The sequence below is a fragment of the Mesoplodon bidens genome (genome assembly GCF_964165515.1).
Source record: "Mesoplodon bidens genome assembly, chromosome: 7".
In the NCBI taxonomy this organism is placed as follows: Eukaryota; Metazoa; Chordata; class Mammalia; order Artiodactyla; family Ziphiidae; genus Mesoplodon; species Mesoplodon bidens.
In genome coordinates this window covers 101,443,029-101,468,266 of record NC_138164.1, presented here as the reverse complement: position 1 = coordinate 101,468,266, position 25,238 = coordinate 101,443,029, and the positions used below count along the sequence as shown (strand labels likewise).

Genomic DNA, 25,238 nt, shown 5'->3' with positions numbered 1-25,238 from the left:
CAGGGATGGAAATCATGGGTAATTGCATGCAGCATTCACAGGATAGAAGCACTGGAGCCTCCAAGGGGTAAAGACTCTGTCAATTGCAGTGGTGTGTTACCCAAATTGCTCCCTGTCCCAAGGCAAAGTGGCCTTCAGAGTGTCATGGGCATCTGGAGTTTTAGAGATGCCTTCCCAAACTTCAGGACCTGCCAGAGAGCTCATCCTCTCTGGGGTCTGGAGTCTAGCTGGGCAGGTGATGGCTAGCAGCCTCATGCTTCTGGCCCAGAGGCAGGTGGCCAGCTCCTGCCCCTCCAAAAAGACAAGGTAGACACTGGCATTGGCCCAAAGGATTTTTTCCCCTCTGGATAAAAATTTGAGCTAATTTTGGCCACAGCCTCCTGAGAGGAAACAGTAGCAGCCTTGATGTGGTACTCAGGCAGCCGTCAGCGATTCTCTCCTCCTGGTTTCCAAATGAGTGGTCTAGGGGAGGACTCCCTATCTCCTGACATAGTGGGTGGGGAGGTGCAGAGGGGGGCAGGACGAGGCGTAAGGCAACTGTTGGCTAGAAGAAAGGATCCCGACTACTGTTTCTGACCCCTACGGAGGCCCACCTTGCCAGCCATCTCTGCCCTCAACGCATCTTAGTCTGTGCGATGTTCAAAGGAAGCTCCCAGAGACACGGTGGTTTGGGTGTGTGGTGGAGAGGAAGCTGGGGAGGGAAAGGTGGACCCTTGTGCTTTGCACTTGACCACAGTTACTGACCCTGATGGGAGAAGGCAGATGGGGAGAGCAGACATCGGCCTGAAGTGGAAAAGTGGATGAAACTGGGAACTTCAAAGCACGAGGAAGGGCTCTGGGTCTTTCCTTGCAAGTTCCTGCTAACTCTCTCCTTGTTCAGAGGAGGGTGGGAAAGTACATGCGACTGGGTAGGGGGGTGAGGGGTGAATGTCACCAGGCAGGGGTGCATTGATTTGTTGAAGAAGGCAGCATATGAGGCCTGGCAGTGGGACAGTCGGAGAAAACCAGTTGGTTTTTTGTTTTTTTAACATGCTACATCACTGTTGAAAACAAACAAAAAAGTTTCAAAAATAATATATAATATATATATATTTATATAATGAAAAGCTATCGACTAGCAGCAATGACTCTAAAGTTATCTTAGCACCAAGACCATGGGGAGGGGGGAAGGGATCTGGAGGGGGTGAAGGTCTGGCAGGACAAGGAAGGAGGGGGTGACATGTTCAGTGCTGATGACAGTTCCACTCCGGTTCTCAACGGTGGCATGAGCCCTCGGAGACAAGATAAACCAAGAAGGAAGGAAGCCACCACAGTTTTCTAATGTCTGAGCCGAGCAGGTGGGGCACGCTGGAGCCATGCCTGTGGCCAGATCACACCATCCTTTGCCCACCCTCTGCCAACTGAGAGGGATGGCTCCCGACAGACCACAGACAATGCAGCTCTTCCTCTCTCCCCCCAATATAACCTGCACCCACGATGTAGGATCTCTGCATATCAGATATGCATACATCAGATGTGGAAACATGGACAGAAGTTTTTAACAGCTCACGCACATTTTTAAGAAAAACTCCCTTGCGAGGTATACTGGTAATTAAATGAACAAAAGAGCATTGATCAAGACTCCTCTAGATTAAACCACTACTTGCCTCAGGGAGTAGGCGAGTGGCTATTTCTAAAGCTTATATCTCGGTGTGTGTGTGTGCGCGTGTGCGTGTGCGTGTGCGTGTGTGTGTGTGTGTGTGTAGGCTGATGCCTTGAGAGTCCTGTCTTACCTCTTGTGTATTCCTTTCTTTTAGGACATGTCTACCCTGTTCAAAAAAAGAAGCATTCGCTGGCATAGATGCATTACCCACTTTCCCACTACCTTCCTGCCAGGCTGCAGGGCTTGTCATCAGCCTCACTGCAAAAGGACTCAATCTCTAGAGACTCTCATCGGAGTTATGCATAACCCAGGGCACAACTTGCATTGACATCTCCTGCCACTAAACTCTAGCAGGCATTTCTTGATTATTAAAGGGAAAAAAAATACCCCCAAACACATTATATGATTATAAAGACAGAGTATAAATAATTCATGTAAATTGAATACATACTTTTCATCTTACTTGTTTTTAGCCAAAAATCGCTGCCCTGCTGGGGTCTAGACTTCTTGGCTCTTCATTTCCCCCATATTCCCTGGATCTGAATGGAATTATATTATGTTATCCCACACCAGGTAAAACAGGAATGCAAAGAGCTCACGCTCCATTCCCCCCTTCCCCGGGATTTCAAGCTCGGTGTGAGGCGATTTTGCCTTCAGTATAACAGGTAAAATGTTTAGGATCCAGGGGTCTGGAAGGAGGGATTCAACAGACAATGGACAGGACAGGCGACACGGGTAGGGAGTGGTGGGTGTCACAGTCTGACCGACACTTTTGTTTCTGAGACAGTGAAGGAACGCTGGTCAGGAAATGAATAAAAATCTCTCAAGCTGAAGTCGGGTGGGAGAGGGAAAAGTCAAATACCCCGATCCAGATACACAGCCCACCCTATCCCAAATGAGAGATCTGATTCAGCTGGACCAGCTGGTCAATGAAGAGGCCAAGAAACCCCCCTCATAAAACCAAACAAGAAAAAAAAAAAGGCAAGAACATACACCCAAACCCAAACCCCTCAACCCCCAAACGAAAACAGAAACAAAACGAGCTACCTAAAGGTGATGACAGACCCGTCATTTTAGCTTATGCGGTTGGTTGACTGAGGTGGGAGCACGTGTGGCCCCAGCACATGCTTCTGTGAGTGAAAATGAGTTTCCACGTGTGTTGCAGCTGCCAAATTTTGTAGACGAGAGTCAGTTTCTGACATTATTCCTTTCCCAGTAGCTTCTGGTGGACGTGTCATCTTGGTTTTTAACATTTTTTTTCAGTGTGGGTTTATATATATATATATATATATATATATATATATATATGTATATATATATATATAATATAATATATATTTATATAATATATCAAAGCTTATGAGTATAGATTAAAAAAATATTCAACAGCTTAGTGAACTCTGCGATCCGGCTCCCTAAATATCCGGATAAAACTCTGACCCGTGGTCCACGGTCTGAAGCACTGGCTTCTGTTCCAGCGCAGACATCCTGCTGAGGACCTCGGCCGACAGTGTGTAACTGTTTCCAGACTTCTCCTCGAACCAGCTGTCCAGGGCTCGCTTGGCATCAAAGTTGGCGATCGGAGGGCCGTTGACAGCGATGGTCAACAGGTCGCTGAGCTGCTCCAGAGTCAGGCGGGAGCGGTGGTTTTTGCGAACTCGCTGCAGGGCGTTTCGGCCTTTCTCGCAGCAAGCGGTGGAGGTGGGGAGGACTTTGAGGACCTGGATGATCTTGTTCAAGAGTGGAAACCTCTGCTTGTATTTGCAAATGTGGCCGATCAGGTCTTTGAAGCCGTTTTTGGTGTAGTAATCAGCCTTGAGTTCCCGCCACTCCATCAGCAGACTCCCCCGGGGGTCCAGCCCTTCCCTGCAGACATCCCGGGAAAAGGTGGGGATGGCCTCCAGGTGATCAAAGATCTGCACCACGTCCTCCTTGCCGTAGCTCATGAGCTCCTCGCTGTTCCTGGGCCAGGCAGCCAGATCAAACACCTGGCAGGCCTTCACGAAGATCCGGCTGCGGGAATCGAACCTCTGAGCTAGGATCACTTGGGTCTTCTGGCAGATCTTCTCCCGGATGGACTGGAACTTGGCTTCGGCCACCCTGAGGTTCTTCATGGAGATCCCGTTGAAGCTCTCCCGGAAGTTCTCCTCGAACTCCTGCAGGTACTCCCCCGGAGAGTCGGCCAGCCGGCTGATCTCCTGGATGGCCTCCTCGAGCTTGTCATCCACCTGGGACACCAGGAGGTACTCGCCCTGGAAGACGTAGGCCAGGCGTGAGAGCACGGCGATCACGTCCAGGAGGAAGTAGATGAGCTTGATGGACTGGTAGTCCATGAGGAACTGCAGCAGGGCCAGCGCAATGGCCGAGGCATCCGCCCTCTGGGTCTGGCTGCTGACATCCTTGAGGTGGGCCACCACCTCCAGGTAGTCCTTGATGAGGGCATTGAGGACGTTCTGCTCTCCGATGATCCACCTCACAGCCCGGATGTCCCCTAGGAACTCTGTCTCCTCGCAGAGGGTGGACGCCGTGGACCGCAGCTCGCACATGAGGCGTGGCGAGTAACGGTAGAAACTCAGCAGCTGCTTCAGATTGTTCTCCAGCTCCTCCAGGCAGGGGAGCTCCTTCCCACTGATGGCATCCAGGATCTCCAGGTGGGGCCGGTGCACCATGAAGGGCAGGCACAGCAGCCAGGGCAGTGTCTTGCGGATCGTCATGAACATGCTGGCCCGCAGGCTGGCTGTGACGTTGGCCCCGTCTATGCCCAAGCCAACGGTGGGCTTCTCATCCTGTAGCCGAATGCCCAAGGCGGAAAAGGCCCGGTCAAGCGCCTGGAGATAGCTCTCTGTGCTGGAGAACCCCAGTTCCTGCAGGGACAGGAACTCCGTGGCCGGGGGCCCATCGCTGCTGGTGTACTGGACATAGACCGCCACTGTGTCAGCCAGCAGGTCGTCACTCTGTCCATCCAGGATGATGCTGAGGCACGGTGACTGGCGGATGCGCTCCACCAGGTCTTCGCGCAGCGCCCGGGCGATGTGATGGATGAGCATCTGGCAGTCTCCCTCATTCATGTACTGGTCCACCACCTTGAGCTCACACTTCCGCAGCAGCTCGGCCAGGGGCCGGAAGTCCAGGTAGGGCCTGCCCTCCAGGGCCAGGTGGTAGGCGGTGTTGAAGAGCAGCGTCATGTTGCGACACATCTCTTCCGTCTTCTCGGGGTGCATGCGGAGCTTGTACAGCTGTAGGCACTTCTTGTGCAGGTTGCTCTGGCTGTGCAGCTTGATGGTGTGGATCTTGAACTGCTTGGAGCCGATGATGAAGGCCGAGGTGCGGGAGGACTGCACCGTGTACTGGCGGCAGACGTGGCACCACATCTCGTTGAGGGTCGGGGAGTACCGCAGGAACCAGAATTTCTTCAGCCACTCCTGCTTGAAGCGCCGGATTCGGCGCCCAGTGGCCGACGACATCTTGGAGGGCTCATCGGTGGCCGTCATCATATCATTAGAGACGGATTCGTCTGCCGAATCGACCTCCTGGTCATCGTCCTCCATGATGGCAGGGCCGGAGACCATGCTCTCTGAGGCTGGAAGACAAATGGGAAAGAAACAGTTACACCCGCTGGAAAAAAACATAGACATTTCCAAAATGAAGGAAATAGGGCCCAAAAGGTAGGTGTTGCGTTCTGTGAAACAGGAGCCGATCCCTATGACAGACTGAATCCCAACCTGGAATTCATTTATAAGCACTCTTGTCGTCCATGCATGTCTCACCGTCTTTGTGCATTAGCCCTGGGGGCCACCACGCTCCAGGCTGCCTGCCCTCACCTTCCACGAGTAGGTGCTCAAGGAACTTAAATGTACTGTATCAACCGAACAGCACAACTAGCAGGGCAGAGCTGCTGGAGCAACAGAGCACATCAGAGGTTCCATAGTGGTACAGCAAGGACCTGGGACGCGTCCCACCACCAAGGTGGTCAGGGGAAGGCGTGCTGCCCTCAAATGAAGGGAGCTCGGGCCCCAAGTGGTTTTGGGATCAGAATGCAGTGTAGTTAAGATGCATGCTTTCAATATCTGAAACACCCCATTCTGAGCTAAGGGGTGTGGTTAAAACAGGAAGTGCTATGTAACTCTCTAACTCAGCTGCAGATGTGTACTGAGAAACCTTCCTTGTGGTTGAGCATCCCTAAAAGATGCAGGCAGCCAATAGGAAATAGCAAAGGCAACTAAATGCCCTGTATCCCCGTCGGTAAGGCTGGGGGCTCTCTCCCACGCGACAGCCTGCCTGAGACTGGGAGAGAGAAAGACTGGGTTTAGAAGCTGGGCTTTGGGGTAAGACACTGGAGAAAGGCAACAGGTCAAGAACACAGCACACACCCCTCCTGCAGCAGAACTTCCTTTATTGACAAGGAGGATACAAGGGCAAGACCCAAAGCCCCCACCGGAGCTGTAAGGCGGCCTGTCGGAGGCACCCGAGGGTGTGCGCTGCGGCCGGTACCCATCTCCGAGCTCCACGTCCCAGGTCTCCCCAGAGGTGGCTCCCCTGGGGAGCGCCAGGCCCCCCTCCACACTGCCCACCATGTGCTCTTCCCTCTGACAACAGTCTCATCCACACCAACTTACCTGCGGGGTCTGAGAATTCGGGGAGCTCCAGTACCTGTGCTGGCAAGGTGGGGGGCTCAGGAAGCGTGCCAGACTTAAGCATGTCTAGTTCGGCCTGGAGTTCCCGGACCTTCTTCTTTAGGCGAATACAATTAGGGCAAAAGGAGGTGGTGGGCAGCTCGTGAGGGTCGGATGCAAGGGAGGCCTCGGCGGGACTGTCGGCCTTGAATGACGAAGGCTCCTCCTCTTCGTCCTCTGGTGGGCCTGCCTCCTTGGAAGCCCCTTGGGGGATCTTCCAGTCTCCTTCTCTCTGCGTCCGGCTGACATTCTGCACGCCATGTGACACAGTCATTGCACACTGACTGTAGGCGTCGTTCTGGTACTTGGGGACCTTCCTGATGACCAGCGAGGTGCTCAGTGCTAACTGGTGGGCTTCTACCTTTGCAGATTCCAGTGAGGCCTCCAACACATCCTTGAAAATGAGGTCGATTTTCTTCTTCTTGGCCTGGGGGTGCACGTCCCCCTCGTCAAAGCCACGCTTGTAGGGACTTTTGCCCTGTCTCAACATGGGGAGCTGCAGGGGACCCCTCAGGTCTTCTGGGTTATCCAGAGCCTGCTCAGACTTCTCCCTCTGCAACTTCTTCTCTCCTAGGAAGGAAAACCAGGGTGTGAGGAAGTGGGGAAAAGCCCCGAAGAGGAGAAACCAACAGAAAACGAAGCGCTCCTCTCAGGAAGTCGCTTGACACATCCCTCTGGGTCTGGCCTAATGGAGCAGGTGTGGCAAAAAAGGGAGGTGGATTACTCAGTGGATCACGGGGTCTAGAGTCAAAGGACCCGAAAAAGTGGGAAGAACTCTTTTTAAAGAGACTGTTTCAATGGAGCTTTATGTGTAGAAGCTCTATGTTTATAAGTTGAGCAAACGCTATAGGGGCAGGGAGTTGGAAGTTAAGGAACTTGCCATCCTGTCATCCTAGAAGATGACATCCCACGTGATTAGCCGGGTGGGTGGTACCATAGCTCAGCTAAGTGCATGTGGAGTCCCCATCCCTCCAGGCTGCTCCTCCAGCCCCAGCAATTGGAAGATGGCTGCTTCGACTTGGTAAAAGGTACACACGAAACACTGAAGCCCACTCCCTCCTCCTCCCTGACTCTTGGGAGACAGCCCTGTTAGGGCAAAGTCTGCCTTATAGCAACTGTCCTTTCTAATTCTCCCAGGAACCGGAAGCCTTGGATTACGTGAGGAAGCACGGCCTGAACCTCTGTGGCTCTCACGGATGACCGAGGCAGGAAGAAGAGGGAAGTCGGGCATACCAACAGCGGCTGTGAGCTCCAAGATGGCAGCCCCCAGCACGATAAAGCACAACACGCCCACGCGGACCCAACACACGCTCAAACTACAGTAGCTGTGTGTCCTTACCTGACAATTCTAAGGACATTTCCTTTTCTATTTCTTTCTATCATGTAAATGACGTCAAAGACCTCGGTGAACACCCCAGCAATATATTATGTTAGCCTGATTCTTCAAAATGGCCAACACAGTTGCATAAATTGCTATAGATGTATGGATGCTGCCTGGGGGGACAGATGCTAAGAGGGACCCTCAGAAGGTCCTGACAGCCGTCTATGGAGCTAGAACTCTCAAAGTCTTCCTAGATCAGGGGCGGGGCCCTGGGAGATGTGACTCTGACCAACATCTTGACCTGAATATGTGTTGTAATTAGGCTTCTGAGAGCTGCGTTTGCTCAAGGCCTCCGAGTGAAGGCCAAGGGCTCTCCGTCTGCAATCCAGATGTTCCATGCTGTGACCAAGCCTTGGCATCCCACAGCTGGCATGGGGTGATGCACCCTGGCCCGTGTATGACTCCAGGTTTCCCACAGGTCACAGCACAGAAGGGAGCAGCCTATTCAGGATGATCCTTTTCTGTCCTCACATGAACACTTAAGGAATGACCTTATCTCCTGAAGGCTCCAAGCCTCCTGAAACTCAGGCGGCTCCCCGCAGCCTTGTTTCTATAATATCTGAGGGGCAGCAAGGGTGGAGATGAAGAGAACTTTTAAAAGATGCAACATGTTCGCCTTACAGATCAGACACTTGCCCATCAGAATCTCTGAAAGTCAAAGGCCACCCTTTCACTTTCTCATGGACCAATCAGGCAACAAATAGCTGAGGATGTCAGGTGGTCCAGGATATGCATCACCGGGGATTCCTCATGCATCTCTACTCAAGGACAAGGTTATTCAAATTTCCTAGGATGAGCAGGCGATTTCTTTGGGCTCAAGGCTCCCGGAAAAATCTATGGGTCAAAAAAAATCTTTAAGCATTATGAAATTGATTCTAAAGTCTCCATAAAACATGAGGGAAACATCACAAAGAAAATCAATGACCCAAAGTAGACCAAAAACATAAATTCTTTGAATACATGTATTAGATGCATCCTATTCTTAAAAGATAACCACAGAGGAATAATTTATACTCTTCAGGAAGCAGTTCTGGGCTCCAACTAATGTCTCTACTTAATAAAAGCTAATAAGTCACGCTCTGGACTTCACCAAGGCTCCAGCCTCCTCCCATGTAAGACCTTGAGTGGCTGAGGGTGGGGAATGCCCCCTACAGAGCAGAACTGGCACACAGGTCTAAGACACCACTAACCGTATCAGAGTCTGCCAAAGCTACAGGCTACAGGGACACATGTCTAAAGGCCACTGAGCTCCACGGCTGCTTCCCAAGGGCTTTACGGCCAAGTCCACCCTCTGCTCTGGCCCTGCCCCATGGGTGGCTTCCAGTTTCCTTCGTGTTTCCTACTTCTCAGCCTGGCCAGGAATAGACACTCCTTCCTCCTGTATCTTCACACATCTTGGTTTATCTCATTTCACGTCTGTCTGCCACGCTCCTTTGAACCACTCCTGAAAGCTCATGCCCTTCTCTGAGTGCTCCCCTTGGGTCTCAGGGCTCTCTGAGGATGATGCAGCTTGAGGTGCTCTGGAGTAGACACAGGGAAAAAAGGACATTACAAATCCAGAAGAATTCAAGAAGATCATGGCCAAGGGATGGAACCCATGTCCTCAGATATGACTTCTCTTGGTTTTCTCTTCTTCTGGTGATATGATTCTTTTGGAGATTTCTTGGTGGTCTTCATTCATTTCTTCTTTTATCCATTCATCCAAGATTTATTGAGCATGTACTAGGCATCAGACACTTTTTTATATGGCATCTCCAGAGGTCAAGTGGAAACCATGGCAGTCATGTCACAGAAACATGCCTTCCCAAGTGTAATCAGCATGTATGTGCCTAACACCCAGCTCCAAAGAAAACAAGAGATGAGGGTATCTATTGGGTCTCCTTTCACTGCTCATCCAATCACCAGATACCTTTTACCAAGTCAGGCAGCAGTTGTGCGCTCAATGTCCACAATTTGCTTTGCTCTGTTTTGGTTTTGAAGATAGCTTACTTCCAATGGGTCACTCGTACCCCCTTTTCATCTCTTCCCCTCATGCTCTAAATGAAGCTTTACTTCCAATAAGTAGATTGGTCAGAAACATGATATGGTGGGGCTTGGGTATAGGCTTGGTTCCCGGGACCAGATGGACTCTGGGTCTTTGGATATGTGGTTTTAGTGTAAGGAAGGTCCTGCTGGAAAAAGGACCTTGGGCTCACCCGTTTGCCCTGGCATGGCTGAGGATGGAGTAAAGAGGCAAAGGCCTAGGAGCTGGGGAGTATTTTAAACCACTTTCAAATGACTCATTTAAATGGAGCCTGGATGGATACCCACCCACCAGGCCACCACCCACCTCCCTCCAATCTTCTTCTCCTAACAGAGATTGTTCTTTCACAGCATATCATTAGGACTGCCAGGAATGAGAACAGGAGGAAGCAGGGAAGAAACTAGTTTTGTCTGGGAGGCCTTATAACACTGTAGGTTAGAGCTTAGACCCTGGACTCAGACAGATGGGGGTTAGGAACCTAGCTCTGCCCCTGCTTGCCATGGGATTCTGGGTGAGTCACTGTATTTATCTGATGCTCAGTTTCTACATTTGTAAGGTGGGGATAATAATCCACATGCTATCATTAGTATTAAAAGTTTACAACTGGGCTTCCCTGGTGGCGCGGTGGTTGGGAGTCCGCCTGCCGATGCAGGGGACGCGGGTTCATGCCCCGGTCCGGGAGGATCCCACGTGCCGCGGAGCGGCTGGGCCCGTGAGCCATGGCCACTGAGCCTGTGCGTCCGGAGCCTGTGCTCCGCAGTGGGAGAGGCCACAGCGGTGAGACGCCCGCGTACCGCAAAAAAAAAAAAAAAAAAAAAAAAAAAAAAAAGTTTACAACTGAGGGCTTACGATGGTCAAGACAGACATTGTTTTAAATGTGTTACGTATATTACCCATCTAATTCTCACTGGGCACTTATAGGGCAGGTGCTACTGGGATGATTACATGAGACACCATAGAAAACCTGCTTAGCACATATTAAGTACTTAGTAAATGTCACCTATTATTGCTGCTATTATTGAGCCAGTGGCAGTTCACAACATCCTTCCATCAATTTGAGTTGGGGAAACAGAATCAATTTTGATTAAACTTATATGCTTGGCATTGGAGACTTGTCTCTCTCCCTGATCCTCTGAAACGTCTATAATAGGGCTTCTGACCATGTCTGAGGGAGGAGGACACACCGGGTGGCCATGGCCGGTGCCAGAGCGGCAGCTCCTAGCTAGCCCATCAGTTCCCCTGAGTCCCTCTGGGTCTCCCCATTGCTGGTGTACTGTATTTCCTATGGGTTTTCCTAGGAAGCTCCTAGAGAAGCATTTCTGGCCTCCCCTGGGGCTTGGCAGTGGGCGTGGCCCTCCCTTGGGTGTGGGCACTCACCTCTGGCCAGGTTGCGGTGGATGGTCTCTTGGGACATGCTGTGCAGGCGCTTCATGTAGTCCTCGCTGTACCAGACCCGCAGCCGCTCCCCGGGCCGGATGTCCCGGCACGCCCGGAAGTAGATGCACTCGCTGTGCTGGAACGCCAGCAGGTTCTGCTCCCTCTCCTCCCGGGAGATGACCACGTACCTGGGGGCGAGGGGGACAGGTGAGAACGCGCGGGCCACTCTTTGGCGAGTGCCTGCTGGTACCAGGCATGGCGCCGGGCAGGTGCCAGTGGGTAGCCACCTATGAGCGTGTGGGCATCTGCAAAAGTCTACAGAGCAGCTGCCCTGCCGAGGAAAGGCACACCAGCTGGAGCCAGTCCCTTGTCTCACTGTTTCGTGGACTTCAAGCAAGACTCTGAACCTCTAAGAATCTCTGTTTTCTGGGACTGGAAATGACACTTGCCCTTCCTACCTCCTAGGTTCTGGTAAATACAAGGTTCAATACCAGATATACAGGTGACTGGAAAACCATTCTTCATTAACTGCTAACCGCAGGCATTTCCCAGATACCCGCAGGTCTCTGACGGTGGTAAGGGTGAGATCCTTGAACTGTTCTCAGAATGTCACAAAGCCTAGCAGAAATAACCCATGTGAAAAGGGTGCCCACGAGATCAATTAATAAATGCTGAAGATCAAAATCTTTAAAAATAGAGGGTCCAGTGGGGACAGGGGAGGTAGGTAAAGGCAAGGAAATGTGAGCAACCACAGGTTAATCCAAGTCATTTGAAGGTAGGGAAACTGAGGCTCAGAGAGGCTAAGTGACTTGCCTAAGGTCACACAGCTAATAAATGGGAGATTGAGCACTGAGGTCCATGCTTTTTCCACTAGAACTCACGGCTCCCATGTGGGCGTGTAAAGCACCAACTCAGCAATGCCCAGATAACCTTTAAAGTTCCGTCAAACCCTCAGCATCTATGGACCTCACCCATTCTCCCTGAAATGACATTTCCAGTATCAAACCTGCCACCTCACTCGCCTCCAAAAGGTGAGATGATGCAACATCTGTAGAGAGGTGGAGATGTACAGATCAAACAGGCAAGAGGAAATTATTTGGAGTTTTAGGGTTCTGTGTTATCCAAGTGCTTAGGAAATTTGTAGTCAAAAACAAACTTCTTTTCCTTATGCTATGATTTGTCTCAAAAGCCAGGGAAGAAATCAAAAGTCTGTCCGACTGGCACAGCCCAAAGAACTGTACTTGGAGCAGTCCAAGGGAAACAATAATTCACAGAAATAAATCCAAATGGATAATGAACACATGATTCAGCATCACTAAGAAAAGAGGCGCAAAGCAACACATTGTCTTGTTGGCACAGATAACTTTTTTACATTGTAAGCTCTGTATTGGTAAAGGTGGCAAGACTAGGGTCTCCCATACTAATGGTGGAGAATAAGCTGGCACAACACTTTGGGAAACGACTTGACAACATGGACTCGAACAAGTATTTGTTCATTCACGTTCACAGCGGCATTATTCACAATAGTCAAAGGTGGAAGCTACCCAAGTGTCAACTGATGGACGAATGGATAAATAAGATGTGGTATATACACCTAATGGGATATTAGTCAGCCATAAAAAGGAAGGAAATTCTGACCCACGCTACAACATGAATGATCCTTGACGACACATACTAAGTGAAATAAGCCGGTCATAAAACAACAAATACTACAGGATTCCACTTATATGAGTAGTCAAATTCACAGAGACAGAAAGTAGGATGGTGGTTGCCAGGGGATGGGGGATGGGGAAATAGGGAGCTAGTGTTGAATGGGTACAGAGCTTCAGTTGGGGAAGATGAAAAGGGTTATGGAGAGGGATAGTGGTGACGGTTGGCCAACAATGTGAATGTACTTAATACCACTGAACTTTACACTTAAAATTGGTTAAAATGGTAAATTTTATGTAGCTTGGATTTTTCCACAATATTTGTAAAATTTAAAAAAGAACACCAAAACGTTAAGATGTGGAGCAAGAATGCAAACCCTGCATACCACCATGCTGACTGTTCCACTGTTTGTAATGGAACAAAAGCTAGAGCATCTAAACTTCTGATACTAGAGAAACAACTGAATAAACCATGGTGTATTTGTACAATGGAGTGTTACTCATCTACAGAAAAATGTTTTCAAAGAATCTTTCATGACATGGAAAAATGGTCCTGATATAAGGCAGAGTGGGAACAATAGGGCTGAAAGCTATTTATATTATGGTTCTAATCATGCTTTAAAAACCAGCCTGGGTAACCTGCTTGAAGGAAACACACCACTGTTTTAACAGTGATTACCCATTACACATGGTTCTACTTCTTTGTAATTTTCTGTACTTTCCAAGTCATCCTCAATAAGCAATCATTACTGTTACTCCCTCTCTCCCACCCCCTAAAAAAGGAAAAGACATACACCAACGCCAATTCCAATACAGGGTGGCAGTGGTGACGGTCATGGTGGCCAGCAGCACTGGGAATCTACATTTGTGGTACCCCAGGCATAGCGCCCCTCACATACAATCTCAACTCTCCAACTGCAGAAGTCTGCCTTTTCTTCATACGTGAGATTTCTTCTGAATGTGCAAACTATCTTCTAGTCCCCAATTTAGCAAGAGTCTGGGATTTGACCTAGTGGTGAGCACAGCATGGAACTGAGGTAGATCCAAACTTTCCTATTCCCAGACACAGAAGGCAAACCCTCCATTCATGTTTTTTCTACCAAGAATCACTAAAATCATAGAGCACAAGGAAAGAAGAATACAGTCTTTTCTTTTTCCAGTTTCTAAACAGCTGTCAGGCTCTAAAAGCTAGAATTATTTTCTCTGGCACTCATCTTAAAGAGAAAAAGGTAGATGAGAAACACGTAACTATCAGGGATTTATTCCAAAGAGCAACTTGGTGAGGACGTCAGAAGGTTTAGAAAGATTCAAGTCAATTTCCCCTTCCAACTTCTGGTGTTTTCCTACCCAACAAGAATCAATACTTAGGGATAGAGGTCCTCCTTTATAGCACAAGGAACTATATTCAATATCCTGTGATAAACAATAATGGAAAAGAATATGAAAAAGAATGTATATATGTATAACTAAACCACTTTTGCTGTACAGCAGAAATTAACACAACACTATAAATGAACTATACTTCAATAAAATTTTTAAAAATATTTAGGAAGCGAGCTCAAATCTTTGTATGGGTCACGAAGTATCTTCCAAGATCAAAATTGGTTCAGCATCCCGTTGTATTTGGTTGTTCTGAAAGTTGGCATTTGAAATAAGATATACATGGCAACTCTCAGTGAATCATACAATCCATTCCCCCTGAGAAGATGTTTACGCTATATCATTTTTAAGGTAAAGCTAAATGTAGCCAGCTAAGTCCCAACACCAATTCCTTCTAGTCAGGTCTCCCCATTTTAAGTATTTTGCAGTAACACCCAATGGCTTGATCCACCCCCAGAATCCTGTCCCCACACAACAATCCCTGTATGAAGAGGCATGCCTGTCCCATTACACGGCTGCAGGTGAACAAGAGCCCTTCCTGGAACAGAAGGCTTCCAGGGAGTGAAAAATCTTTCTATTTGAAGTAGTTTCCAGGTCGCTACTTCACTGGAGGGGAGGCACAGAGTATGTCAGAAGGGGGATGGAAAATGCATAGCACAGGCTGATCTGTAAACACTAGTGCTTATTTGGTAGCTTTTCAAATCAGACCCTTTGAAGCAATCAAGGGGGAGGGGGGGCGGGTAGTGGTGGTGGAGGGGTGCTTCTGGACTGAAACTTGCATGATGATAATGGATTGTTTTTATTCCAAACTCTTTGCTGACTTTGGGTATTGGCTAGATAAGCACCAAGACAACACTTTTCAGACCTCACCCACTGTGTCTTATCCAGGGCACCGTATTTTCTAGCTGGGTCAGGAAAGGACTATGAGTTCCAACTCAAGAGAGGAAAAATAACCCAAGGGGCATCCATTTTGTTGGAGGGGATAGACAAAGGCCAGGCTCAGACACTCTCACTCAGTGGCTATGCCTCCGATGGAAAGGAAGCTGCCCTGGTCACTGAGGCCCAGATGAGAAAAGACTGACCAAGAAGAGGCTGGGCTCTGTATTCTCACATGCATTGAGGTCTCTGGGCTGGGAAGGTCTTTGGGTCATGCATCCACCCACTAGATGGTCACCCGGACTCTGGCAGAACACCACGCAGCCAGCCCTTGGCATGGCTGGAGGCCTCAGACTCTTAGGGGGGATGTCCCCATCTTAAGCTGAAATTGGCTGCCCATTCATTTCCATCCTCTGGCCCCAGTTTCACCTCCCTGTTTGACGTGCTAGCCCCACAATCCCCACTGAAGCCAAGAAAAAGAAATTGAAATCTTTTCCATCTGAAGTTGACAAGTCTCTTCATCTCTCTGTCCCCTTTGCTTTCAACTTGGCCCCTTTCCCTCCCCAGGACCAGAGGGAGAGGCCAGCCAGTCACTGCTTAGTACCCTGACCTTGGTGGGAAAGACCCTAGGCCCCGTTTCACAGGATCTCTGTATCTCCTGGAGATCGGATAATCTTGACTTCCATGACCATGCTTTTTGGTCAAGAATGGCAGAGGATGACCTGGATTCCCAGGTCTGGTTAGAGCAGGCTGGAATCTTCCAGAAAGTGGATGGATCCCTGGTCAGGACATGGGTATTTCCTGCCTGGGAGAACCTCTCCCTGTGACTGGAAGTAAGCCAGGGCAATGCACGGATCAGGGGGTCCCTTTCCTGCTGAGGAGACTCCCAAGGGGAGCCAGAGGGAGCCATTTCAATTACTTTGAGAAGCCTCAACTCTAGGTGGGCAGGGCCTTACCTGTGACAGTCAGATACCCAGATCAGTGGGGAGGTGACCAAAAAAACGTGAGTGCCTCAGGGTGGTCCCTGAAGTACCCTGGCAAATGGACAGCCCCTGACCCTTCTGGAGTCTCCTGCCAGAAATGGTGGGGTTTTTCCCCAGGACCCCTGACATACCTTTAGGGGAAAAAAAGGTAGAATTCATTGAGCAACATCTCACTTTCGACTTGCAGAGAAATTAAATATAGTGAAACGATTTCTTTCGTATGTGGATGCTTTGCCCACCTCGGCCCATCAATTCCTTTCCTTTCCTCTAAGGGTGCTGAACACAGGGCATCTGAGAGCTGATGAGATCTGGGAAATGCCAGGGGCACTTGGGTCTCCCTCACCAACACACTTTTCCTCGGTCATCTAACCCCTGCTTTGGGGGCCTCGAGGTTTTCACAGGAAGCGAAGAAAGAGAATATACACCAAAGAAAGATCCTGGAGACCGGGTGTGTTCCAAGTGTGAGATCAGTTTCTTTTTATTGCCATCTTAACAAAAGTACTTGGGAAGGCAATCTTTGATTCCAGCATCGGAGGGCAGGGCAATGCCAGGCAATAGTCAAGCCATCGGGCTGTCGGATAGGGGAGTATTCAGTCTGGGGGAGCAGGAACCCCCAGAGAACCACAGATGGGGAGAAGGAGCTCAGGACACAGGGACGTTGCAGTTGCCCTCCATTCTCCCACCACGGGGCTAAGCTTGGGCTGGGGTTAGAAGCAGGACTCCAGGAATGGCGGCAGCAGGCCCTGGGCATAGCAGTCCTCCCAGCCCCCACCCAACTATGGCTCTAGGGGGCAGGAGTGGCAGGATGGAGGGTTGGGATATGAGTCAGCCTCAGGCCAGGGAGCAAAGAGGACACACAGCTGAGCTGCACCCACGTCAGAGCTGAGCTTGCATCCGCCACTCCCCGCCTCCCTCCCTAACTCTAAGAACCCGGCTCTCTCCCCACACTCCAAAACCAAACACGAAGAAGCTTCGAGATGTGTGTAGCTAATGCATATGCAGCCCAAGCAAGCAGAGGCAAGGCATGCTGGGACCTGGAACGGGACAGGAACCCTGCTGGGCTCTGGAGGGGCCAGAGGAGGGGTCGCCTTCTGGATCCTGAGACCTAGGCCCTACTTCTCCCCAGCCACTGGCTGCCAGCCTGCGTGCCGGGGCGGGGCGGGGTGGACTCGCACCCTGAACGCTGCTGTTGCCTCCCCCTGAAACCCCAAAGAGCTCGGCAGGGGCAGGAGCAACCCCCCTCCCAAGTCTCACCTCTGGTCTCTGACAGGGGAGCTGGAAAAATCCACAGACCTGGCTTCCAGTCCTGGCCCCACGACCAACTACTGTTTCATTTGTATGAAATGCAGATGATGATGGTAATAATGATGATCGTAACACCCGACTTGGCTGCCTCGCCCACTGTCCTGAGGACCCACAGAGATCACACGTCTGCGAGCGCAGGGAGAAACATAAAGTGCCTCAAGAATGCCAGGTAGTCTTCCCCTTCCTCCGACGTCACCCCCCTCTTCTCCCCGCTCCACAAAAGGCAAGCATGGCAGCTGAGCACACGAGCGAGGGCAAGCGGAAGGCCAAGGCAGGGGCGCCACCCACCGGGGCTCAGAGCCCTGGGGGAGGGGAGGACAGACCCCTCCTGGAAGGGCTGAGATCTGCTTGCCCGTTCTCGGGCCTCACCCTCCTCGAAAGCAGCAGCATCAGGGCCGGGGAGGCTGATGCGGCAGCCCTGAGGATGGAGAAGAGCAGGATTCCATTCAGATGCCGCCCACTCTCGCTCTCCCTTTCCCTGCAAGGCCTGCTGCTGTGGGGTGCAGACCAAGAGGAGGCTGACCCTCCAGGCCAAGCAAGCATCAAGCAGGTAGCTTTTCCTGCATCTTGAGCACCTGCCAAAGATGAGGGAGTAGGGTTGAGCCCAGGGCAGCCAACCTGTACGCAGTGAGGAGATAACAGTCCCCCCAACACCCTACAAGGGTCTTCGATCTTGGACACAAGAGACTGGCCCCTGTCTCAAGGCCAGACACCCCTCCTCCATCTCTCTTCCTCCCAGTGCAGACTGGCCGGCTTAGAAACTGTGTTTTCTCTTCCGAGACCTGGTAGTCCGTGCGTGGGCCGGCGCTCGGAGTGCCTCTGGGGGCTCCACTGGGGGAGCCTCGGCCCGGGGGGTGGAGCCTGTGGGCGCTGCCCTGTCGGGCCCCCGCTGAGATGCCTGGATCCCATCCCGGATCTCTGTCAGCGTCTGGCACATCTGGCTGACACGGCTGGTCAGCTCGGCCATGGCCTGGCCAATGGCCTGCATGCCGTTTGCCATGTCCCGGTGCACGGTCACCAGCTCCTGGCAGAACTGCCGAAACACCTCAGTCTGCTGGGCGTGGGTGTGGAGGAGCTGCCAGTCTAGGCCTGTGCTGGGTGGGCCGGAGTGCGGCCGAGGGGCCCTGCAGGCGGCCTGGGCCTGAGGCGAGGGCTGGGGCAGGGCCTCGGGCTTGGGGCCCACTGTCTCGGACTGGTCGGAGGAGGAGGAAGAGAGGAGCAGGGCGGGCCTGGCCAGGCAGGCCTCTTCCTCCGGCGACGGCTGCAGGGGCCCCCGGAGTGGCTGCCTCGAGGGCCCGGGCGTCTCCTCATCTTCATCATCTTGGGGGACAAAAAATAAAGAAGGGCAATTGATTATAACTGCGAGAAAGAAGGCAGCCCTGGGCTCGGATGCACTCCCCGAAGTCACCTAGCCTCCCCCCACCCTGCTACCCCTTGTTCGGCACCTGCCCCTCCACCCACCCACCCGTGGAGAAGCACCTGCTCCCTATATCCCTGAGGTGCTCGGGCCAGGCACCCCTGGGGAGACAGGTGAGCATGAACGGTGCCCAGGTCCCCAGGTCCCCTTCCTTGTACAGGAACAGCCACTTTCTAGTGGGACCCCAGCCCCAGGGATGGCACGTCAACCCAAGGGCTCACTTCCTCTCTCTGCGGCTCAGTTTCTGCAAAGCAAAGGTAACAACTGCTCTACCTACCTCCCCGACCACCTGCCCACCTAGCAGGGCTGTTAAGACTACACAGGAGGACAGACAGAAAGGCACTCTGCAAAGCTCCAAGAGCGACACCTGCCAAAAGGTACTATGATGCTCTCGGCAGCCCTGAGTTCCCGCCTCCATGCGGCCATTTCTGAGCTGCTTGGGGCCACCTTGTGGCCCTGCTGGAATCTGCAGCTTTAGGTCATAGAGGGGGAAGCTGACAGGCTGGAGAAGGGAGGCAAGGGATGGCTCTGGGACGGACAAGCCCAGACGATGCAGAGCAGATCTACCTGGGCGACCAGCCCTGCCGTCCTCTCAGCGCCCCAAGGCAGGCTACCCGAGCAGACACACCCCTTCTACCTGGAGCACCTGACGGCACACAGGGACCATCAGACAGACTGCTACTTGTGACCAGTCGCAGGGAGGGGCCCAGCCCTGCACACGCGGGTCTTGGTGGCTCTCTCATGAGCTGGTTCCCACAGCAAGAGCGAAAAATATACAGGCTCACCCTCCTGACAGGCACACCTCCCTGCCTGTACCTGGGGGGCTGAATTCAGAACCACCCCAGGGGAGGTGACAGGAAGACGGACAGATTCCCGTTGCCCTGGGCCGCGTGCCTCCGAAGGGTCTCGGCATCTCACTTGGGCCAGCACAGTAAGAGAGCCTAGAGCCTCATGACCCCCACTTGGCGGACACCCGTTCTGGAAGGGCAGGGTTGAAAGAAGTGGGACGGGCTGCGGTGATGCTGCTCCCTCCCTTTCAGGGCCCCATTCCACCCAGCCCCTAGCCAAGTGCCGTAGCAGCTGGGAAAAGGAGGCCTGGACCAGCCTGTGGTGGAGGGGTCCCGGGCCCCCTGCCCAGCTCAGGTCACATTTGGTAACCTCATTACCTTTGGTCTCGGGGAGACGGAAGGGTGAGCAAGATAGAATTTAAGGAACAGACTTCACTAGGTGCTAGCCTTCTCCTTTTTCTCATAATTAGGTAGCATCATCCTGAAACTGGGGGATACACTGATTCAGCGGGAGCTGGCAGACCCAGGTTCAAGTCCTCATTCTGAATCTGGCTCTGAGACCACCTCTGTGTCTGGAGCTTAACTACCTCATCTGGACAACATGGAAGTCGGACCGGATGATCTCCTCCTTCTTTCCTAGTTCTCAGTATCTGAGTCTGAATGGCCACCTGTCAGGAGCCCCAGCCAGACAGGAAATTAGCAAGCTCCCTGCGGCAAGGGGCCTGGGAAGGGAAGGCTGGGTCTTTGTGAACCATCTTCCCGAGGGCTGGTGTCCCTGGAGCCCTGCTGCCCGGCTGGTCTCTCACAAGCCAGACAGCCTCCAGCTAGGACCGAGGGCTGTGAGCAGGGGGGGGGGGGGGGGGGGGGGGGGCGCAGGTGTGTGCAGAAGCACAGCGGAAGGGGGTGCAGCCCCAGCAGGGAAGGGCCTCGAGTGCTCCCCCTTCTGGTGAGCCCCGATAAGCACTACAGCCCCAAAGGACGCCCCATGTAGGCCAGGAGATTCCACACCCCCCAACCCCTGGCATCCAAGTTCATCCTGAGACACAGGAAGCAGAGGGGAAAGAGGGAGACGAATGCTGAGGGAGCAGAGAGGTGGAGGGGGCCATGGGGAAGGGACCCAGAGCTCAGAGAGAGGAGTCCTAGGGCGAGCCTTGGGGCGGGGGTTTGTGGTGGTGGTGGGGCGGTGGGCAGCAAGAGGCAGAGTGCAGAGAGAAGAGAAGGCAGCATGGCACCGTGGAGGGGAGTGTGGAAGTAACACAGAAATAGACACCCGGACTAGACAGGCAGAAAGGACCGAGCTTTCAGCGCCTGGGACTTGGCTGGCTTCCTCTCGCGCCCCTCCCCCTCGCCTGCTACACGGGGCTTCCCTGGCTCCTCTCTGTTCCTGGAACGTGCCAAGCGCCTTCCTGATGCAGGGCCTCGGGGCCTCGTACATGCTGTTCTGCCTGCGAGGCCCTCCCCTCCCCTGCGCTGCGCCCCACGGCCCACGCGTACCGGCAGGCTTAACTCTTCCTCACCCTTGGTCTCAGTTAAACTGTCCTTCCCGGGAGCCTTCCCCAGCCTCGGTGGACGGGCCAGTCCACCACTCCTGCTCTCAGGCAGGCCGCTACATCATTTGCAGCGTCGAATGCAACACGAAAATGCGGGCGCCTCGCTCAGAAACTAGTCTTGAGTTTCGGGAAGGCAACCGAGGAGCAGTTAGCCCAGCTCCGGCCTTGAGAGCGACAGGTCGCACACCCAAGTAGTCAGCCCTGCTCTCAGGACCTCCTGTGTTTGTGCTTCGTGCCTTCTTTCAAATTTCCTCGCGCAATTATTTAATTAAAGTGTTTTCATTCTCACGAGCTTAAGCAACGTCCCAAGAGCAGGGGCAGCGTAGGTTTTATACCCATCTCTGTCTTCCCAGCTCCCAGTGCAACTCCTGGCACGGTGTTCAGGAAATATTCTCGAATGAATGAAGGGAAAGAGGTAGACAGGACAGAAGTGGGGGAGGAGGGAAGGATGGAAAGACTGGGCGAGGCAGAGGGGGACAGGAGAAAGAAGGCAGGTGCGGGGGACTTCGCCACGAGTGGGTGCGGAACAGGCAGGGGGAGCCTGGGGAGGGGAAGCGGGCGGTACTCACAGCTGGTCGAAGGGCTGTCGGTGCCATCCAGTTCCACCCTGGGGAAGCCGTGCCCGGACCGGGCTGTGAGCAGCGCTGACTCGATGGCCCTCTCGTGGGCAGTGAGCACGATGGCGGGGGCCCGGCCCCCAGCCCCTGGGCCCGACAGGGACTTCTGCATGAAGGCCAGCTTGTCCTTGGTCCTCCGTTTCATGTCATCCCATCTGTGCTTAATGTCCTTGACGGAGCGGGGGACCTGGCTGACGGAGGTGATTTTCCGAGCTATGCCTTCCCAAATCTTGTCCCTGTCGGCATGGGACAGCCGCATGGTCTCCCTCCCAAAGAGAACCGCTTCGTGGTGGGTCACCTCCGTGACCAGAATGTCCAGCTCCTCCTTGGAGAACTTGGGCTTCCTCTTACGCTCAGCCAGGGGCACCACGTTCCTTGGGTTGAATATCCCACAAAGCACAATTGGGTAAATGACCGTCAACGCGGCAGGCCTCCTCCTTCCTAATTGCCGGCCCCCAGCCGGGGAGCCAGGAGGCACCTGGGCGCCCTCGCCCGCTCACCACCACCACACCCTCTTCCTAGCGACAGGCCCCTTCCACTGCTCCTTGGAGGGCAGGAGGAGACGCGGCGTACTCGATGGGAGCGCTGGACGGAGCCGGACGCCTTCAGTTTCAGGCCCTGCCTCGCCTCTGACTAGCTGTGAGAGCCACGGCCGCTCAGCAGCCTCTCCTGGTCCCACTCTCTCCATCCGGAACCCGAGTAACACCTGCACCAACCTAGGGGCTTGTTACTAAGGAGGCAAAAGCACAGCGATGTAAAAGAGCTTTAAAGCCCTAAACGGGAATAAAGGATCCTTACTGGGGTTAGGGTGAGGCCATTGCCTCCACAAAGCGATCTTTACCTAGGGCCATAGACCCGGGTGGCTTGGAGGAAGACTTTTAAACAGTGAGACTATTTACAGTGGGCTTCCATGGGGTGTGGCCTCGCTGGTGATGCCCACGATTAGGGCGTGGCCACAGAAAGCTTGTTCTGTCCTGCGGCTCTTCCCCTTCCCAGTCTCCCCAGTCCCCACCTCTGGCTGTGTACAGGCTCCCCTCCCACAGGAGTGCTGGCTGGCAGCAGCTCCTTTGGGGGTGGGCTGCTGTGCTTTTGGGCAGCTCATGGGTAGAATGTGAGGACCCCATGAGCACCCATCGGGAGACAGGTTCCACTCTGATGGAGACCAGGAAGGCCCTCGGCTTCCATCTGCACAGAGCAGCCAGGGGCCCTGGGCGTGGGCACAGTGCAGCCCTGACCCCTCTGGCCTGGCACCTACTCTGGCTCTGCAGCTCCGTATCTCCACAGTGCGGTTCTGTCCACTCTTTAACTCATGCCCGAGGTCCCAAAGATCCATCCAAGAGAAGAACCTAGGATATGGAGGGAGCCTGATTCACTCCCCTGGCAGGTGCCGAAGCCACAGCAAGAGACAAGTGCACAAAGATCCTTCAGCCTTCACCTCCCCGCCAGAATATCGCAGCCCAGGAGGCAGGAGAAGAAGTCCGAGACTTTGTCACCTGGCCAAGACAGTGGTAGGGCCCCGGGCTGGGGCCTGGGCCTTGCACTCAGACAGACTTTGGATGAGAGGCTGAGTCTCCTGTGCAAACCCCATTTGCCCCAGTACCACCTCCAAGACCTGCCAGGAAGAGTTCATTCAGGGCTTCCTAATCTCACCATGTGGGATCAGGAAATTCTTTGTTGGTGGGGGAGGGGGCATCCTGAACAATGCAGGATCTTTATCAGCAAAGCATCTACCCGCAGAGGTGTGACAACCAAAAATGTCTCAAGGCGCTGCCAAGTGCCTCCCGGGGACAAAAGAGCCTGTGGTTGTTGGCCACTGATTTCATTAAGGCGGAGCACCCGGCATAGAGCTGCCATCAAGCCAACGCTCATCATGCGGGTGCCCATTCTCTTCCTGGCCTACCACTTCGGGTTGGGGGAAATTAACCAACTCCATTCGATCACCTGCAAGAGCCTAACCTGTGACAGTGCTAGTGAAAGTGTCTGAAAATCAGGAGGAGCTGTACAACCGGACGCCATACATGACGGGGAAAGGAGGGGTCCCAGGATGAACTGGCTTTCCCCGCACTCCAACTACCACCAGAAGGCCATCTCCCTGGCAACAAACCGTACACCCAAACCCAACCTACTCCTTGAATCTCTAATGAGATGAGGGCCCACCATCTGTGACAACCCTGGTGCCACCTTGGATCACAAGAGCTCTTGGAGCAGGAACAGGATAGATCCCAGGCCAGCAAGATAGCAGTAGCTGAACCCCCCCCTACACAAGGCCCAGGAAGCCATGCTGTGCCTGGTCCCTCGTGTACAAGCAGAAAGAACACTGGCCTAGACGTTCAGAGATGTTCTGCCACTGACTGCATGATCTTGAGTAGGACCCTGCCCTGCTCTGGGCCTCAGTTTAGCACTGTAGCACGCAGATCAGAACAGAGCAGTGGTCCTCAACACTAGCGGCGCATCAGAATCACTCTGGAGAGCTTTAAAAATTACCAATGTCCTGGGCTCAGCCCCAGCCTGATTAAGTCAGGATCGCTGGGGTGCTAGATGTCCACTCAGTTAGTACAGATGATGAATCCCCTTCTTTGCGGTTACAGTAAAGCCTTGTCCCGGCCAAAGCTTCAGTGCAGAAAGGCCTGACCCAGACTGCACTCAAGCACACTCTCCTTTGCTTGCCTAGAGCCAGACCAGAGCTACAGGCCAGGGGTCTGGGCCATGCAGCCCATCTGACGACCTGCCGGACACCTGGTCCCCACTTCCCACTTCCCACTTCTGAGTCTTTGCTCACAATGTCCTCAAATGAAACCCCAGCCCCTTTGAAGGCCCAGCTCAAAGGCCCTCCCCACCCCTGCTTTCATCTGAGCCCTCCCAGCGCATAGTCCGTGCCTCCATCAAACAGCCTTATTAGAAAAAGCAATTTCCACGGCGGAAGGTGTGTGTCCTGGGAGGGCCAGTGGGGCAGGGCTGGGCGCATCCGTCTAGGGCACCCAGTACAGGCTCTGACTCGCCGCAGGTGCTCAGGAATGGGTGGTGAGTTACACGTGCTAAGCTGACTTGCACCCGGCGGTCGGGGAGAAGAAGAGGGCAGAGGTGCCCATCCACCTTCTTGGAGCCACTTTCAGGGCACGGCTGACCTGATGATGTGAAAGGGGGCTGGGGAGTGGGTGTCTGTCCCCATAGTGCAAGGCTGGGGCCCGCCTGTCCCTCGGTGCCTCTGCTTCTGCACCTGTTAAGTGACGATGAGGACAGTGGCCCCAGCAAATAAGAGGGTGAATCCCTAAGTGCCCCGGACATTACAAGCTGCAGCCCACACATCAGCGGGCCTCAGGTGGGAGCCCATGTGGGCAGTGGGGTGCCGGGGAAGGGGACTGGAGAGCTCACCATGGCCTCCCCACCTCAAACCAATTTCTCCTCATTTGCTTGGCACGTCTCAGGGTTTAAATCCAGCAATCTCCCTCTTAGGGAGGCCCTAACTGCCCTCCCTCCAAGCACAATCTCTCCTCGACCTCCCAGCCCCCAGCCCCCAGCCCCACGGCCCACAGAACTGCACAAACACCGACAGTGGGCCTGATCCACGGCGCGGGTC

At 53.2% G+C, this 25,238-nt stretch overlaps 1 protein-coding gene across 3 annotated transcripts in view; it reads right to left on the bottom strand.

The window, feature by feature from the left end:
• Nucleotides 1–3,046: 3,046 nt before the first annotated feature.
• Nucleotides 3,047–25,238, bottom strand: part of PRDM11 (PR/SET domain 11) — a 49,773-nt gene continuing 27,581 nt past the window's right edge. Inside the window, exons 6-8 of one of the 3 annotated variants that reach the window (XM_081240988.1) lie at nucleotides 11,097–11,284; nucleotides 6,259–6,885; nucleotides 3,047–5,222 (exon numbers count right to left, since the gene is read on the bottom strand). In XM_081240988.1, coding sequence (XP_081097114.1) covers nucleotides 3,058–5,222; nucleotides 6,259–6,885; nucleotides 11,097–11,284 — 2,980 coding nt within the window. In that variant the 3' untranslated portion in view covers nucleotides 3,047–3,057. Of the gene's footprint in view, nucleotides 5,223–6,258; nucleotides 6,886–11,096; nucleotides 11,285–16,344; nucleotides 18,610–21,613; nucleotides 22,036–25,238 lie in introns of those variants that run through there. The other 2 variants (XM_081240989.1, XM_081240990.1) reach the window with 2 other exon arrangements.